Source organism: Coregonus lavaretus, assembly GCF_964263955.1.
Source record: "Coregonus lavaretus genome assembly, chromosome: 5".
NCBI classification, from domain to species: Eukaryota; Metazoa; Chordata; class Actinopteri; order Salmoniformes; family Salmonidae; genus Coregonus; species Coregonus lavaretus.
Window position 1 is genome coordinate 18,500,181 of NC_139992.1, and position 18,901 is coordinate 18,519,081.

An 18,901-nucleotide genomic window follows, 5' to 3' on the forward strand; every position below is an offset into this window, starting at 1 on the left:
ATCTGGGTTTGACGGATGCCAGGAGAACGCTACCTGCTCGAATGCATTGTGCCAACTGTAAAGTTTGGTGGAGGAGGAATAATGGTCTGGGGCTGTTTTTCATGGTTCAGGCTAGGTGCCTTAGTTCCAGCGAAGGAAAATCTTAACGCTACAGCATACAATGACATTCTAGTCAATTCTGTGCTTCCAACTTTGTGGCAACAGTTTGGGGAAGGCCCTTCCCTGTTTCAGCATGACAATGCCCCGTGCACAAAGTGAGGTCCATACAGAAATGGTTTGTCGAGATCTTGACTGGCCTGCACAGAGCCCTGACCTCAACCCCATTGAACACCTTTGGGATGAATTGGAACGCCAACTGCGAGCCAGGCCTAATCGCTCAACAGCGGTGCCTGACCTCACTAATGTTCTTGTGGCTGAATGGAAGCAAGTCCCCGCAGCAATGTTCCAACATCTAGTGGAAAGCCTTCCCAGAAGAGTGGAGGCTGTTATAGCAGCAAAAGGGGGACCAACTCCATATTAATGCCCATGATTTTGGAATTAGATGTTCGATGAGCAGGTGTACACATACTTTTGATCATGTAGTTTGATTGAATGTGACATATTCTATCTATCATCCAGGTTATATAATAGTCTTGCATTGACATACACCACACTACATTCGTATCCAAACCTAGAATCAAGGCTAAGTATCCAGGTTATGTTACAGTTCTAGCCCCTGTGTTCTTTGAAGTGTTGATCTCAATCAATTAATCAAATGCATTTTATAAAGCCCTTTTTACATCAGCAGTTGTCACAAAGTACAGAAACCCAGCCTAAAACCCCAAAGACTGAGGATGTGAGCAGTCTTTCTTAACTCACCGCCAGTCATCTTTTGACAGGTTGACCAGTATGTTCATCTCATCTTCTTGCATAAGTCTGTAGGCAGCACTGACATGGTGGTTCTCCAGGACTGACCGGTCGTTGTACAGGATGGCCACCTCTGACCTGGATAGAGGAAGAGAAGGAGCAGAAGAAAGGGAAGAGAAGGTGTGATTATTCATTGTGCCACATGGGGCTTCCCAGGCTGGATTACTTTACCAGGTAGCCAACTTGTATGGAAACAGTACCCAGGTTGAAGCGACTTTAATTCCAACCAGGTTTGAAATGACGATAGTGATTATGATACGATAGCGATGGTAGCGATTTGAGATGGTAGCGATTTGAGAATTCCAGATTTTCCTGTTGAGAAACCTCATTTCAGTCTGGAGATTAGAACACATAATCACAGAGGGGGAGTTTGAACAATACCTTCATTTTCCATCTCACCACACAACAACCCTCACGTCTAACACACCAGAGGCCTTTCTGATCAATTGTTATTAGACTAGAAAGCCATGCAGAGGTTTAAACTAAATGAAGGGTTTAATCGCTCTCTCTCTCTTTCACGCTCACTCTCACTCTCTCTTTTGTTGCTATCCCTTATCACTGAGGTCAATGCTGCAATATTGAGTATTCTTATTGTACACTTCACTTTAATGGATTCTTTAAATGGGTGCCTTTACCATTGGCATTCATTAGTCAGGGTCAGAGCAATACAGAGTCTGTCTGTCTGTCTGGGAGGCAAGTGATGTACTAAAAGTACAATACAGGGACATCTTCAGTTTAACATTGGTATTGGTAGGATGGAATCAAATGGAATGAATGGAAATTACAATAAATAATTATTGTTGAGTCATCACTCAGTCTATAAGGTCGATCACCAGTGGTACAGTAGTTAACATGCTGACCACACCGCTCGTGTTGCAAAATAAATGTACACATACATGTTATTCAATTATTGCACCCACACTGCTCGTGTGCGTCAACGAGCGTCTGCGTGGCCAGGCGCTAAAATAGAACTCAGTTCTATTTGTGACGCTCAACACGCTGCAAGTCCTGCCTCTCCCATCTCCTCATTGGTTTTTAGGAGCATCTACCCACGTGGGTGATTGAAAGATGAACTGATGTCTACGCTTTAGTCCAGTTGGTTGTAGTAATGCACCATAAAGTTGGTTGCCAACTGCCATATAAATTCCAAAGAAGAAGAAGAAGCCTGAAGGAGGAGAGAACTAGAAACTCACTCGGTTTATCCTTTTATCTGTGGATTAATTGTCAGAGTAGAGGACCTTGCGCATTTCAGGTAAAATAACAACCCAATGTTTATATCCCAGGACAAATTAGCTAGCAACAGCAAGCTAGCTAGCTAAATTGCCATACATGTTTAATGGTTTTCGACCTATCCCGAAGTTAATATAGTTGGTTCAGAGTTTGTTTTGATATTTCAAAGTGTGTGTCCTGATCGCGTCTGGTGTGGGTGGACAAAATCAACATGCGCGCGTGTGGTCTGGTCAGCATTAGCTACGGGTTGTTGTGTCAAACTTCAGGAATGAAAAGATCTACTGACAGTAGAATACGGACACACACACCTGGTCTGAATGTGAAAGTTGTTGGTTGTCCCAGTGTGTTCAAAGTCATGGATAGCTGCAGCAAACACCATGGCTAGGATGTCCAGTTCAGTGAGCCAGTGCTGTGAGTGAGAGAGAGATTGTAACAAGAAACACAATCGGAACCTGTCCTTTGATCTGTCTATGTTGCTGGGGGACACTTCATTGCACAAACGTGTGTGTGTGAGAGACTCACCATAATGCCAGTGTGGAGCATCAGATAGTGTGCTGTCTGTGTGACGTCAGCAGCGTGGATCAGGTTGTGGTAGGGGTTTCTGTGTTTGCTGTAGCCTACCTCTAGAGCCTCTACGAAGGACACCAGAGATGACACTGGTATCTGGGTTAGAACAGGGAGGTTAAGACACCAGAGATGACACTGGTATCTGGGTTAGAACAGGGAGGTTAAGACACCAGAGATGACACTGGTATCTGGGTTAGAACAGGGAGGTTAAGACACCAGAGATGACACTGGTATCTGGGTTAGAACAGGGGGGTTAAGACACCAGAGATGACACTGGTATCTGGGTTAGAACAGGGAGGTTAAGACACCAGAGATGACACTGGTATCTGGGTTAGAACAGGGAGGTTAATACACCAGAGATGACACTGGAATCTGGGGAAGAACAGGGAGGTTAGGCCTGCCTGATAAATGATAAGGATGGGACACACTCCCCCAAAAAATTATTTCAAAAATCAAGTATGTTCTGCCTTTTAATCAAAGATCACCATTTTAAAAAGACAGAAACAGAAGCCAGAGCTCAAAGTTTCAGCTAGATGAACAACAGGAAGGTGAATGGCTCCGTGCTGGGTCAGGGAGGGCCAGTTTCACCACAGACAACCACTAACACAGTGAGTTCCAGGCAACTGGAGCGACAGAAGTGAAATGTTATCACACACATCACTATACTTTTCAAATGTATAGTGCAGGGAATTACATCCCCAGAGCAGACTTCATTACAGAAAATATAACTTCTGCACACTCCTGCAATATACTGTATTACATCTGCACATTGTTTATTGTCCAAATTGTTATGTGTGCTGGAGTTATCTTTCCTACAATGAAGCTGGAGAGATAAAGAGATACACGTGTGGGGGCTTCGTGTACATGTACTGTTGCTTGTGTGCAAGCTTAACTCCTATTGTTTAATCAGACTAAGAGCAGAGCATGGCCCAGAACACTACTCTTCCTAAATCCAAATATGAGCATCATGCATTACACACGTTCACATTCACAATGAAAGAGCTGAGCTCCTCCAGATATTTTAATGTCCATTTAAAGCCTAACTGTCACATTGAATTCTAGGAACAGTATGACAGTATGGCTGTGAAGTACACAACCCACACGTGACTATCTGTAGGTGACTATCTATAGGTGACTATCTGTAGGTGACTATCTATAGGTGACTATCTGTAGGTGACTATCTATAGGTGACTATCTGTAGGTGACTATCTGTAGGTGACAATCTGTAGGCGACAATCTGTAGGTTACTATCTGTAGGTGACTATATATAGGTGACTATCTGTAGGTTACTATCTGTAGGTGACTATCTATAGGTGACTATCTGTAGGTGACTATCTATAGGTGACTATCTATAGGTGACTATCTGTAGGTGACTATATATGGGTGACTATATATACAGTAAGTGAATATATATATATATATATATATACAGTAGGTGACTATCTGTAGGTGACTATCTATAGGTGACTATCTGTAGGTGACTATATATAGGTGACTATATATGGGTGACTATATATACAGTAAGTGAATATATATATATATATATATATATATATATATATATATATATATACAGTAGGTGACTATCTGTAGGTGACTATCTATAGGTGACTATCTGTAGGTGACTATCTATAGGTGACTATCTATAGGTGACTATCTGTAGGTGACTATCTATAGGTGACTATCTGTAGGTGACTATCTATAGGTGACTATCTATAGGTGACTATCTGTAGGTGACTATCTATAGGTGACTATCTGTAGGTGACTATATATAGGTGACTATCTATAGGTGACTATCTATAGGTGACTATCTGTAGGTGACTATCTATAGGTGACTATATGTAGGTGACTATATATGGGTGACAATGGTCCTGTTCCCCTGCTCAGACGTAGCTGACACATGCCAGATCTTACAACACCTGGATAGGTATTTTACGTATCAGCTAACCACATCATATGTTATAGCAATCTGGTGCTCGACGGCACAGTCGATGAACCATTGTTTGATGCTAGCAACGTCTGAGCAGTGCAACATGACCTATCTATAGGTGACTATCTGTAGGTGACAGGGCTGAAGTGACAGAGATGTAAATATGTCTTGATCGGGTATTGATGGATTCACTTGGAAGGTGGGGCTACAAACAATATGACTTGGAATAGAGGGCCACTGTTGTATGATCTGTAACACATTACGGCTACATAAGATTACTGTGTGTCTCAGGCCCTGCTGTGTGTTCTGGGCCCTGCTCTTAGTTATGTCATGTAGTGTCATGTAGGGTTATGTAGTGTTATGTAGCCGTTATGACAGAGGGTTCAAGTAAAGTCCAACCATATGATCATATTAAAAGATCATCCTCACATTGGGATCAAAGCACAGTAACAGTTAGTGTTGGTGATATTCTCACCACTCATCTAACAGAGGACATGTACAATCTCTCATCTAAAACCAGACAGAGATGAGAACAGAGAACAGAACAGTGTCAGGTTGGAGTGTTAAACCATGTCTTCATGAGGCACCCAGAGGCCTGTGGTGTAGAACAGAGGACTGAGAGAGACATGCACACACACACGATACCAACGCACGCATGCACTCACAAACACACACACGCACACACGATACCAACGCACGCATGCACTCACAAACACACACACACACACACGATACCAACACACTCACACATGCATGCACAAACAGACACATGCACATACCCACATTTCAGGGACCCTTTTTGGCTCTTGAGCGCTACTTTCAGAATTACTGGTTTAAAAGTTTACAAAACCTCGGTTCAATCGCTCACACACACACAGATAGATGCACTCACACACACACACCCTGATGTTAACGTTCAAGAGAGAGACTGAAGAGAGACTAACCCTGAAGCGATTGATCAGATCATAGCGGGTGAGGAGTTCGTACACCAGGAACTTTAATGCGTGTTCACTGCTGGCCTCGTGGAGCGCAAACACATCAAAGGACCAGTTATCTACATCCTGTAAACAATCAGATGATGTCAGGGATGATGACAGCAAATAATTAAATAGAACACACATTGGGTTCTATAAAATAAAACATATTACTTATACACAATAACACATTCTGACATCATCTCTATGGATGTCAGAATAGGATGATGTTATGATAAAGTCTAAACAGCTGTAAAGTCAGGTACATCTTGTACAGCTGTAATAAAGGCTGTATTCTGTAATCATTATGAATGATATGACACAGTTTATTATCCCTGTAATGTTTTAAAATGTCATCATTCCCATCTCAAAAAATTATATAAAATCACCAGGAATTCAGCTAAAATCATTGTAATTGAGAAAATCTGTTCCAAAATATGCCCACATATAAAGTGAAAGACGTGATCATGTCTCAATGTAATCAAGGTATGAAATGATTGTTATTTAAAAATTCAATCTCTTCTTGGGCTTACTCATGGTAAATTTGTAGTGTACAAAATGTGATTAGAATTATACTTCAGCCCCCGACCATCTGCTCTGACAAAAATCGGCTTGCCTACCCCTGCGGTATAGTAGGCATAATAATGGTAATATGATGAATCAAGCACCTTCAGAGTAGTGATGGCAGCTGGAGGGTACGTCAGCCCAGCCATGTTAGACGTCCGTCTGTACATCCTGAAGACAGATACACAATCATTAGGTGGTTAGACAATAGAACTGCAATATGCCCAGCGGGCAAATCGGGTTGAAACAATGTTCGAATGATTAGTGGTTGTAAATATTTCATTTCAGTCAGTTTTGCCTGCTGTGGCAGCTCCTATACATTTACTTTGTATACATAGAAAACTGTACACACAGGGACAACAAACAATGGCTGATGATTTTAATTGTATACTACCCATTACGGTATAAAAATGCTACAGTCTCATAAAGCCACAATACCTCAGTATTCAACAATAACCAGTAACGGTGGGATCAACAGTAGTTACATTTTAAAAATCTAAAGTGTTGAAAGGGGTGAGGAGGAGGGATGAGACAGGGCTGTTAAATAAGGCCAAAGAAAGACTGTATTTGGGCTTTGGAAACAGCAACAAAGAAAGGTGCGACATGTCTGAACCCAGCCAAGCTAATTAAAGAGAAGAGGGTTGTGTCCCAAATGGCACCTTATTCTCTATGGGCCTTGGTCAAAAGTAGTGCACTATATAGGGAACAGGGTACAATTTGGAACTCAACCTACGTGTAGTTCATAATAAAGAAGAAGAAGAGGAATCTGGCATGCTGGGTATTGACTGTATTCTCCTCTCTCCTCTTCTCTGAGAATTTTTGAAATCATAGACCTGTTTTTCACAGGAGAATCTGGGCTGAAGAGACCATACTGTCTGACGGACAGATCTTACAACATTCTTAACATATGGAATTACAACACACATTTTATAACTCAAATTATACTGTTGGCCACTAAAGCAGAAACCATCAAAACGCATTAAGCATTAACCTATTAAGTTTGACTAATTTGAGAAATAAACTAAGAAATACAAATTCCAACTGTCGAACCGAGCATGAAATCTCAAATACCTGCATTGTGGCTTTCATTTTGTAATATTCAGCTCCAGGAGATAAAGATAGAGGATTGTTTCCAACAGGTGTCTATGGCACATTGAAATAGCCTGGTAGTTGCCATGGGAATAAGAGTGAGACACAGGCCCTAGCAGCAGCTCTTAAGGAGATTGAGACACTTTGCTGAATATTATGTTTATATATTCATGTTGGTGCCCACTGTAAGTAGGCAGTTATGCTCAAGAAAGAGTATGCACATTTCACTAATGTCCATATCTATTGACTGGCAGAATGTCAGTTATTCTTTCCTTCTAAGAGCAACACTACAACTAAAAGCCACCATTTATGTTTGTGCCCACTTAGTGGAAATAAGCAGGTTTTTAATAATAACCATTTTCTGTTAAAAGGCAGAATGACAGTTGTGTTTTCCTTTTAAGAAACAACACTACCTCTGAAGCAATTCATAGGAGCTTCTAATAAAGTGTTGATGGTATGTTGTTTTTGTACTTATCTGTACTTACATGTCTCTGTATACTTATCAATATAAATATCCTACTGTAATTCTCTTATAGGTTTATTTTCCCATGCCTCATGAAAGTACAACCTCTCAACGAAGAAGAGAGCGTGTGTTTGTGTGTGTGTTTGGTTTTACTATCCTTGTGGGGACCAGAAGTCCCCACAAGGAATAGTAAAACAAGGAAAAAGGCTATTTTAGGCTTAGGGGTTAGAGTTACTATTAGGGCTACAAGTTACAGTAGGTTTATGGGGTTTAAGGTTAAGTTAAGGAAAACAGGATTTTGAATGGGAATCAATTATTTCGTCCCCACAAGGACAGTAAAACAAACATGTGTGTGTACCTCTCGACGAAGATGCCAGCCTGCACGGCATGGACGATGCTCCTGAATCGTGGTTTCTCCTCGGGTCGCCTCCTGACCACACCCATCTTCCTGGTGAAGGTCGAGGCCAGCCAATCACGCACCTCCATGGGCACAGAGTCCGCCTGGATGTCACTGAGCTCATCCTCAGTGTCCAGAAGACGTCTGGGAGGGGGACATCAAGGGACAGAGTCACACTCCAGGGCACTTGGAACACGTTACACAAATGTACCAGCACCATACTATCCTATACCTCATAAAGAATGAAAAGAAAGCAATACATAATAGTAAATAAGGTTATCCAAGCAATACTAATAACCCTAGAGAGCAGTAAAAATAATACAAATAAATCCAGAAAAATTAAACGGAAGGCGTTTGAAACTGGTCTGGCACAAAGAGAAGATTACAGTGTGAGACTGACCTACACACAATCTGTATACATACAGTGCTATGAAAAAGTATTTGCCCCCTTTCTAATTTTCTCTACTTTTGCATATTTGTGATACTGAATGTTATCAGATCTTCAACCAAAACCTAATATTAGATAAAGGGAACATAAGTGAACAAATAACACAACAATTACATATTTATTTCATAAACAAAGTTATGCAACACCCAATTCCCCTGTGTGAAAAAGTAATTGCCCCCTTACACTCAATAACTGGTTGTGCCACCTTTAGCTGCAATGACTCCAACCAAATGCTTCCTGTAGTTGTTGATCAGTCTCTCACGTCGCTGTGGAGGAATTTTGGCCCACTCTTCCATGCAGAACTGCTTTAACTCAATGACGTGTGGGTTTTCAAGCATGAACTGCTCGTTTCAAGTCCTGCCACAACATCTCAATTGGGATTAGGTCTGGACTTTGACTAGGCCATTCCAAAACATCCAATTTGTTGCTTTTGAGCAATTTTCATGTAGACTTGATTGTGTGTTTTGGATCATTGTCTTGCTGCATGACCCAGCTGCGCTTCAGCTTCAGCTCACAGACGGATGGTCTGACATTCTCCTGTAGAATTCTCTGATACAGAGCAGAATTCATGGTTCCTTCTATTAAGGCAAGTCGTCCAGGTCCTGAGGCAGCAAAGCATCCCCAAACCATCACACCACCACTACCATGCTTGACCTTTGGTATGATGTTCTTACTGTGGAATGCAGAGTTTGGTTGTCCTTCTGGAAGGTTATCCTATCTCCACAGAAGGACACTGGAGCTCTGTCAGCATGACCATCGGGTTCTTGGTCACCTCCCTGACCAAGGCCCTTCTCCCCCCGATTGCTCAGTTTGGCCGGGCAGCCAGCTCTAGGACGAGTCTTGGTGGTTCCAAACTTTAAGAATGATGGAAGCCACTATATTCTTGGGGACCTTCAATGCTGCCAAAAACACAACCTCGACACAATCCTGCCTCGGAGCGCTACGGACAATTCCTTCGACCTCATGGCTTGGTTTTTGCTTTGACATGCAGTGTCAACTGTGGGACCTTGTATAGACAGGTGTGTGCCTTTCCAAATCATGTCCAATCAATTGAATTTACCAAGTTGTAGAAACATCTCAAGGATGATCAGTGGAAACAGGATGCACCTGAGCTAAATTTAGAGTCTCATGGCAAAGGGTCTGAATACTTATGTAAATAAGGTATTTCAGTTTTTTATCTGTAATAAATTATTTTCGCTTTGTCATTATGGGGTATTGTGTGTAGATTGATGGGGAAAATGTTTTATTTAATCTATTTTACAATAAGGCTATAACGTAACAAAATGTGGAAAAAGTCAAGGGGTTTGAATACTTTCCGAATGCACTGTACATAATATATTATCTCAATTCCCTCAACTACCTTGTACCCCTGCACATTGACTCGGTACTGGTACTCCTTGTATATAGCCTCGTTATTGTTTTTATTGTGTTACTATTTCCTTTTTGTCTTACTTTTTAACTCTGCACTGTTGGCAATGGGCTCGTAAGTAAGCATTTCACTGTAAAGTCTACACCTGTTGTATTCGGCGCTTATGACCAATACAGTTTGATTTGATGTCTTTTGCCAAATCATGAATAAACATAACAGAGTCAGTGATAAGGCATCTCCTTGTTTTACACCTTAGGGTGTGGGAAACCAATCTGTACCATATTCATTACCATTTAGGTCATTTAGCGGGAGCTCTTGTCCTTATCAACTTACAGTCAGTGCATTCAACCAAGGTTGATAAAAAAAAAACATCACAGTCAAAGCAAGTAAAAACATTCTGTAACTATTACTGAAAATGTTGTTGTAGCAAAGGATACATTGGTCTTCAAAATAATTGTAATTACAACAATATATCTTATGATATCTCTGACTATCACTGGATGGTGCCAATACAATACTGAGATATTCATGGTAACTTGACGCCAGAGGAATGAAACACAGTTCAATACAGTAAAAGTGACTACTAAACTGTAAGAACATTATTTATACATTATTTTACTGTAATTACAAGGGATTAGAGAAAGCAGGTTGTCTGTAGGCATTTGCATATTAATAAATACTAGGTGTTTTATATCACTTGCACTTCTAGAGGCCTAAACAAAGACTTCTAAACTGGACGATTACAGGGCAAAACAGATCAAATGGATAGGGGTAAATATTCAAACATTAAACCAATTAAGACCCACTACCAGTCTGATCTGTTCCCTATATACATTTAATTGTTATGGAACTACCACCACATATCACATACATTGATACAGGACTCTTAACTAATGGCTGCTAAAAATATAGCCTCTTACAAGACACACCTCAAAATATGTTAATGAGTGAGAAACAACAATACCATGCACCCACTAGTGTTCAAAAGGTTTTTGGCCCTCCAAAACTGCAGTATGGTACTATAATCTTAATTACAGTCACTTACTGGCAACAATTGGCCAGTAAGTTACTGTAGAGTTTCAGGACAAGGTTTGTAGAATTCCTAAAATACAGTATATTACCATATTCTGTGGGGGTACAGCATTCTCACTCATGGGTGCAACAAATATAGCCCCTTACAAGACACGCCTTAAAATATGTTAATGTTTTTCCATTGGTGACTGTAATGTAATGAGTTGAGAGGCCAGGTATATTGGGTCTTGTAAATGTCTGTTTACCTGTCCTGGTATGGAGCTATGTGATCTCCAGTAAATGTCTTTCTGAAGGCTGAATGGAGTTCTAACTGAATGAAGTGTTAACTGACAGGTTCTCTTTCCACTGCAGTTTGTTTTGTTTCCCTTCTTCCTTTCTCACAGTGAGTCTTCTTGTTTTACTGAGGAAAATAGCCATTTATTAACCGGAAAACAGATCTTCAGTCTTCATGAAAATGTGGCCAATGAAGGAAAAGAGAGGCAGATATTTTTCATGATGTGATTATAGTGCCAACATTAGATTAGATGCTAATGTAAGGAAATGAGGTGTATAGAATGGTGATACGGGTGCAGGACAGGACTTCCTTCTGCAAGTAATTATTCTGAAATTGTAAAACTGAGCGACTGTAAAAAATAAAAAGAATAAACGTCATTTGGGATGCACACAAAGAACGACTTCATTATTTTGTTTGGATCAATCTTCTGGGACTGTAGCAGTGCTTTCTGGCAAACATGCCTTGTATTATGGTGATTGAAGAGAGTTCTAGCACTGAGGACCAAAGCCTTGTTAATGAATACTAAAGTGAGGGAGATAGACTTGGGGCCTCAGAGAGAGAGAGAGAGAGAGAGAGAGAGCGAGGGAAAGACAGAGAGGGAGAGAGAGAGAGAGGGAAAGAGAGAGGGCGAGCGAGAGAAAGACTAAAGAGGTAGAGAGAGAGAGAGAGAGAGAGAGAGAGAGAGGGAAAGAGAGGGCGAGCAAGAGAAAGACAGAGGTAGAGAGAGAGAGACAGAGAGAGAGAGAGAGAGGGAGGGAAAGTAAGAAAGACAGAGGTAGAAAGAGAGAGGGGGTAAGAGAGAGAAAGACAGAAGTAGAGAGAGAGAGATGTTGAACATGAGCTCTGTTAACATGCCTGCATGCAATCAGTCTACAGGCTATGCAAACACCTGCGTATCGTTGGAGAGCACACCTGAGCTGACACACTGCAGTCTGCATCAACAACTACAGCCACAACAGCTCAGACTGAGGGGGGTGGGGCTCAGTTAGAATCGAGTTTAATAGTCTCCTCCATGGAGAGATGGAAAGCTTCACATATGGAGTTGAAGAAGTAAAGCAGGGAGTGGATCAGCTCTCCTTTCAGTTTATCTTTCATCCCTTTTGAAGACAGACGTTCCCCCCCGACGTTCTCTCCCTGTCTCTGGCTTCACCACACATATGCGCGCGCACGCACACATTTTCTGTGAGTTGTATTCGTGCCGTTCTTTCCTGTAACTTAATAATAATTAATAATAATAAATAATAATAATAATAATAATAATAATAATAATAATAGTGTGAGTTGTATTTGCGCAGTTCTTTCCTGTACCTTCAGCGGTGCAGAGAGTGCAATATACTTGATGTAGTCATGCATGGAATGGAATTTAATTGAAATGCACCCACCTGGTTTCATCGATATAGACTGCCTCTAGAACAGAGGCTGCATACTCTATATTCTTCCTCAGGTCCACCACGTTCACTTCTCCCTTGTCCAGCTGCTTCACCAGGCATCTCAATCTGCAAAGAGCAAGGTGGATTCACATTTCATCTTCATATATGAGCTGATGAACACTGGATAATACGTACAGTATGGAGAAGAGTATGTCAATACAACTCAATAGTGCCATTACATTATGTGTCAAATAGTCCACTTATTCTATAGGCCTACATCAGATTCTATATCAACTGACAGTCGGCTTTAATACTAGCCTATATGACACTGTCACGCCCTGGCTCTGGGGACTCTTATATGTTGAGCCAGGGTGTGTAGGGTCTATGTTTTGTGTTCTATGTTCTGTTTCTAGTTCATGTGTTTTCTAGGTTGGCCGGGGTGGTTCTCAATCAGAGGCAACGAGAATCAGCTGTTGCTTGTTGTCTCTGATTGGGAACCATTCTTAGGCAGCCTGTTGTGCACTTGTGTTTTGTGGGATCTTGTTCCGTGTTGGTTTGTGTTCATGACCGAGGACTTCACGTTTCGTTTTGTTGTTTTGTATTTTGTATCGTGTTGCTAGTACTCTATTAAAGAAGATGTACGCATATCACGCTGCGCCTTGGTCTACTCATTATGACGATCGTGACAGAAGATCCCACCCATACAGGACCAAGCAGCGTGTCCAGGAGCAAACGCCGGAGGTAACGTTAGTGGATGTCCTCCTCGGTTGGGGGCAGATCACGGAGGAGGAGGCCGTCCGTTACCGGAGGGCGATGAAGGGGGAGACCCAGGCAGGAGAGGAGAAGCGGCGCCAACCGGGCCGTCGTCGGACAGGCGAGAGGCACCCCCAATAATATTTTTTGGGGGGGCACACGGCATGGACGACGGGGCTGCTGGAGGCAGATAAAGGGCGAGTTTGTGGACGAGGAGAGAAGGCCACCAGGTTACGGGGGCCATTGGTCAGTAGAGGGAAGGAGAGTGTAGAGGCACGGCGAGAGGTAGAGGTGTGTTACCAGTCCGGTCCGGCCCGTTCCTGATCCCCACACAAGGCCAGTGGTGTGTGTTCCCAGCCCGGCCCGGCCTGTTCCTGCCCCTCGCACCAAGCCTGTGGTGCGCGTCGCTAGCCCGGCCCGGCCTGTTCCTGCCCCTCGCACCAAGCCTGTGGTGCGCGTCGCCAGCCCGGTCCGGCCTGTTCCTGCCCCCCGCACCAAGACAATGGTGCGCGTCGCCAGCCTGGCCCGGCCTGTTCCTGCCCCTCGCACCAAGCCAATGGTGCGCGTCGCCAGCCCGGCCCGGCCTGTTCCTGCCCCTCGCACCAAGCCAATGGTGCGCGTCGCCAGCCCGGTCCGGCCTGTTCCTGCCCCTCGCACCAAGCCAATGGTGCGCGTCGCCAGCCCGGCCCGGCCCATTCCTGCTCCCCGCACCAAGCCAAAGGTGCGCGTCGCCAGCCCGGCCCGGCCCGTTCCTGCTCCCCGCACCAAGCCAATGGTGCGCGTCGCCAACCCGGCCCGGCCTGTTCCTGCTCCCCGCACCAAGCCTATGGTGCGCGTCGTCAGCCCGGCCTGTTCCTGCTCCCCGCACCAAGCCAGTGGTGCGCTTCGTCAGCCCGGTCCGGCCCATTCCTGCTCCCCGCACCAAGCAAATGGTGCGCGTCGTCAGCCCGGCCCGGCCTGTTCCTGCTCCCCGCACCAAGCCAGTGGTGCGCTTCGTCAGCCCGGTCCGTCCCATTCCTGCTCCCCGCACCAAGCCTGTGGTGCGCGTTGCCAGCCCGGTCCGGCCCGTCCCTGCTCCCCGCACCAAGCCTGTGGTGCGCGTCGTCAGTCCGGCACAGCCCGTGCCTGTTTCACCGGTCAGCTGCTCCACACCGGAGCCTAAGCAATCCGCTCCACCGATGTCCAGTCCAGCTCCAGTCAGCGGGGCCAGACCAGACCAGGGGCGCTACGGGGGGGTTGTTAGAGGGTGGTGGTCACGCCCGGAGCCGGATCCGCCTCCGAGGCGGAATGCCCACCCGGCCCCTCCCCTGTTGGGTACTGTCACGCCCTGGCTCTGGGGACTCTTATATGTTGAGCCAGGGTGTGTAGGGTCTATGTTTTGTGTTCTATGTTCTGTTTCTAGTTCATGTGTTTTCTAAGTTGGCCGGGGTGGTTCTCAATCAGAGGCAACGAGAATCAGCTGTTGCTTGTTGTCTCTGATTGGGAACCATTCTTAGGCAGCCTGTTGTGCACTTGTGTTTTGTGGGATCTTGTTCCGTGTTGGTTTGTGTTCATGACCGAGGACTTCACGTTTCGTTTTGTTGTTTTGTATTTTGTATCGTGTTGCTAGTACTCTATTAAAGAAGATGTACGCATATCACGCTGCGCCTTGGTCTACTCATTATGACGATCGTGACAGACACTGGGTTAGGTAAAAGACCAATGGTGTGAATTTGAGACAGTATAAATATTACAGTCATTTATCTGTTATATTGTGCAGACAGCAGCAGTAGTAAAACAGGTCAGCCATGACAGACATTTGATAATAATGAATACTCTACCACATAATCCAATCAAATCATTCTATTTTAGATGGTTCAGCACAGAATCACATTGTCTAACTTTACAATGCAAGGCCAACAACTAAATCTTTCAGTATGTACACTGACATTTTAGAGAAAACACACAAAGCCAATGTCCTTGAAACTGCCATTAACGTTCTGCAAGGGAAGCAGTTCTCATAATCCTGCAGTATTTCAAGGACTAAACTAATATCTGTTTTTTTATTCATGAACTGCAAAGGCACAGAAGGCAGAGAGGGAAAGTGTATTTACTGTAAGTAGGAAGAACAGTCAGGATCACTCATCCAGCCACAGCAGAAAATATCTGGGCTGGTGTGTGTGTGTCTGCCTGTGTGTGTGTCTCTCCCAGTGTGTGTGTGTGAAACCATCCAAAGAACTAGCACCATTGAACTCCGCCGACCGTCTGATCAACAAAGCCCAGAAAGAGAGTGGCGTCTGTGAAGCCTTTGGTTCTGCTCGCATACATCTTTAAATATTTACCACGGGACTAGTGCCTCATTAAAAACAACAGGGGATTGACACAGAGCCATGCCTCATTGGGCACACACAGTCTCCAAAACTCAGACCCACAACTAACCAACAAACCAACCCTCAGCAAAATGACTTAGGGTATGTCCCAAATGGCACCCTACTTCCCATATAGTGCACTGTATAGGGAATAGGCTGCCATTTGGGACACAACCTAACATCCCATAAGAGGAGCATCACCATACCCTATCTGTTTTCAATCTGAGATCAAATCAACTCCTTCCAGTCTGTTTTAAGGACACTGTTATTATGTGAATAATAGTGGAGGATTCAGAACCAATAGACATGTGGTTTATAATAACACATCATCCTAAAACACAAGCTGTTAAAAGTATTGAGCAACAGGATCAACTGACTGAAAGCCAGAATACTGTACAGAAAACACACACACACAAAATAGTACAGAAAACAACCCATGTTTCTGCCTACAACGTGGGCAGGGGAACACCATCTCTGGTACAAAGTGAGCAGAATGTACCCTACATGTAGTGGAGAGACTGTGATAAGCCTTGGACTTCATCCTGCCTTTACTGCCGGCTTATTTTCCTTTTCTAGTCCTTCTTCTTCCTTCCTTCTTTTTAGTCCTTCCTTCTTCTTATGTCTTCAAAGGGGGAACTGTAGGATACCACTCTGCCAATGTAGATGAGTGAGCCAAGTGCCAAGCCTACACTGTTCTATTATGTTGAGATTTAATTGAAGCTCTGACTGACTACCATTGTCAAACTGCCAGCCCCAGCACTGGCTTGTACTGTAGTCTAAAACAAGACAAACACCTACGAGAGGCTCAGCCTACATTGATGTGTTGGAGATCGTAAATAATAGTGACACCTGTTGCACCTAATAATGGTCTGTAATATCAAAATATTTCAATACATGACTCTAGTGAGGATGCCTAAAGTAAACATTTGCCTTGCATAATCAAGCTGCAGAGAGCTATCTCTTCCACATTGTCAACTGCCTGTGTTATTACATCTACACTCTTAGAAAAAAAGGTGCTAAGTAGAACCATCTAGGGTTCATCGGTTTGTCCGATAGGGGAACCCTTTTTGTTGATAGATAGAACCCTTTGCAGAGGGTTCTACCTATAACCCTCTATGTAGGGTTCTTCATAGAACCCCCTGTATATGGTTCTACCTAGAACCATCTACAAAGGGTTCTGTTTAGAACCCTCTATGAAAGATTCTACCCAGGACTCTTATCTTTGGAGAGTTCTTCCTAGAACCCTCTATGAACAGTTCCACCAGCCTTATTATCCTTTAAAATGTATTTCTTTATGACAATACATTACATACAGTATATCATAAGGCCTTACTTTGAGGGCCTAGTTATAGTTGAAGTTGGAAGTTTACATACACTTAGGTTGGAGACATTAAAACTTGTTTTTCAACCACTCCACAAATTTCTTGTTAACAAACTATAGTTTTGGCAAGTCGGTTAGGACATCTACTTTGTGCATGACACAAGTAATTTTTCCAACAATTGTTTACAGACAGATTATTTCACTTATAATTCACTGTATCACAATTCCAGTGGGTCAGAAGTTTATATACACTAAGTTTATATACACTGTGCCTTTAAACAGCTTGGAAAATTCCAGAAAATTATGTCATGCTTTAGAAGCTTCTGATAGGCTAATTGACATCATTTGAGTCAATTGCAGGTGTACCTGTGAATCTATTTCAAGGCCTACCTTCAAACTCAGTGCCTCTTTGCTTGACATCATGGGAAAATCAAAAGAAATCAGCCAAGACCTCAGAAAAATAATTGTACATTTTAGCAGACGCTCTTATCCAGAGCGACTTACATGAGCAATTAGGGTTAAGTGCCTTGCTTAAGGGCACATCGACAGATTTTTCACCTAGTCGGCTCGGGGATTGGAACCAGCGACCTTTCGGTTACTGGCACTACACTCTTACCCACTAAGCTACCTGCCGCCATATAGACCTCCACAAGTCTGGTTCATCCTTGGGAGCAATTTTCAAATGCCTGAAGGTACCACGTTCATCTGTACAAACACCATGGGACCACACAGCCGTATTACAGCTCAGGAAAGAGACGCGTTCTGTCTCCTAGAGATGAACGTACTTTGGTGCGAAAAGTGCAAATCAATTCCAGAACAACAGCAAAGGACCTTGTGAAGATGCTGGAGGAAACAGGTACAAAAGTATCTATATCCACAGTAAAACGAGTCCTATATCGACATAACCTGAAAGGCCGCTCAGCAAGGAAGAAGCCACTGCTCCAAAACCACCATAAAAAAGACAGATTACGGTTTGCAGCTGCACATAGGGACAAAGATCGTACTTTTTGGAGAAATGTCCTATGGTTTGATGAAAGAAAAATATAACTGTTTGGCCATAATGACCATCGTTATGTTTGGAGGAAAAAGGGGATGCTTTCAAGCCGAAGAACACCATCCCAACCGTGAAGCACGGGGGTGGCAGCATCATCCTGTGGGGGTGCTTTGCTGCAGGAGGGACTGGTGCACTTCACAAAATAGATGGCATCATGAGGAAGGAAAATTATGTGAATATATTGAAGCAACATCTCAAGACATCAGTCAGGAAGTTAAAGCTTGGTCGCAAATGGGTCTTCCAAATGGACAATGACCCCAAGCATACTTCCAAAGTTGTGCCAAAATGTCTTAAGGACAACAAAGTCAAGGTATTGGAGTGGCCATCACAAAGCCCTGACCTCAATCCTATAGAAAATAAAATACACCAGCTCTGTCAGGAGGAATGGGCCAAAATTCACCCAACTTATTGTGGGAAGCTTGTGGAAGGCTACCCGAAGAGTTTGACCCAAGTTAAACAATTGAAAGGCAATGCTACCAAATACTAATTGAGTGTATGTAAACTTCTGACCCACTGGGAATGTGATGAAATAATTTTTTTTTATTTTTTTTATTCTTAAAATAAAGTGGTGATCCTAACTGACCTAAGACAGGAAAAAAAACACACAAAAAAACTGTGTTTAAATGTATTTGGCTAAGGTGTATGTAAACTTCTGACTTCAACTGTATATCCTAACACAGTGGTGTTGGGAAACTCCTGGTGTACAGGCCACGTCAGGCCTGCAAGTCACATTATACTAGCTTGCAATGAGTTACGATATCCAACAAGTGGAATTTTTTAATCACCCGCAACCTGCATTCAGAATGACTGCC

General features: G+C 43.3%; 1 protein-coding gene across 1 annotated transcript in view; it reads right to left on the minus strand.

The window, feature by feature from the left end:
- The window catches only part of LOC311129000 (dual specificity calcium/calmodulin-dependent 3',5'-cyclic nucleotide phosphodiesterase 1A-like), a gene marked incomplete at both ends in the record, with an annotated part of 82,322 nt that overhangs the window by 3,950 nt on the left and 59,471 nt on the right, over positions 1-18,901 (minus strand). The window contains 7 exons of the mRNA XM_084161235.1: positions 859-984; positions 2,445-2,545; positions 2,659-2,799; positions 5,578-5,694; positions 6,276-6,342; positions 8,082-8,264; positions 12,626-12,739. Coding sequence (XP_084017361.1) covers positions 859-984; positions 2,445-2,545; positions 2,659-2,799; positions 5,578-5,694; positions 6,276-6,342; positions 8,082-8,264; positions 12,626-12,739 — 849 coding nt within the window. The remainder of the gene's footprint in view (positions 1-858; positions 985-2,444; positions 2,546-2,658; positions 2,800-5,577; positions 5,695-6,275; positions 6,343-8,081; positions 8,265-12,625; positions 12,740-18,901) is intronic.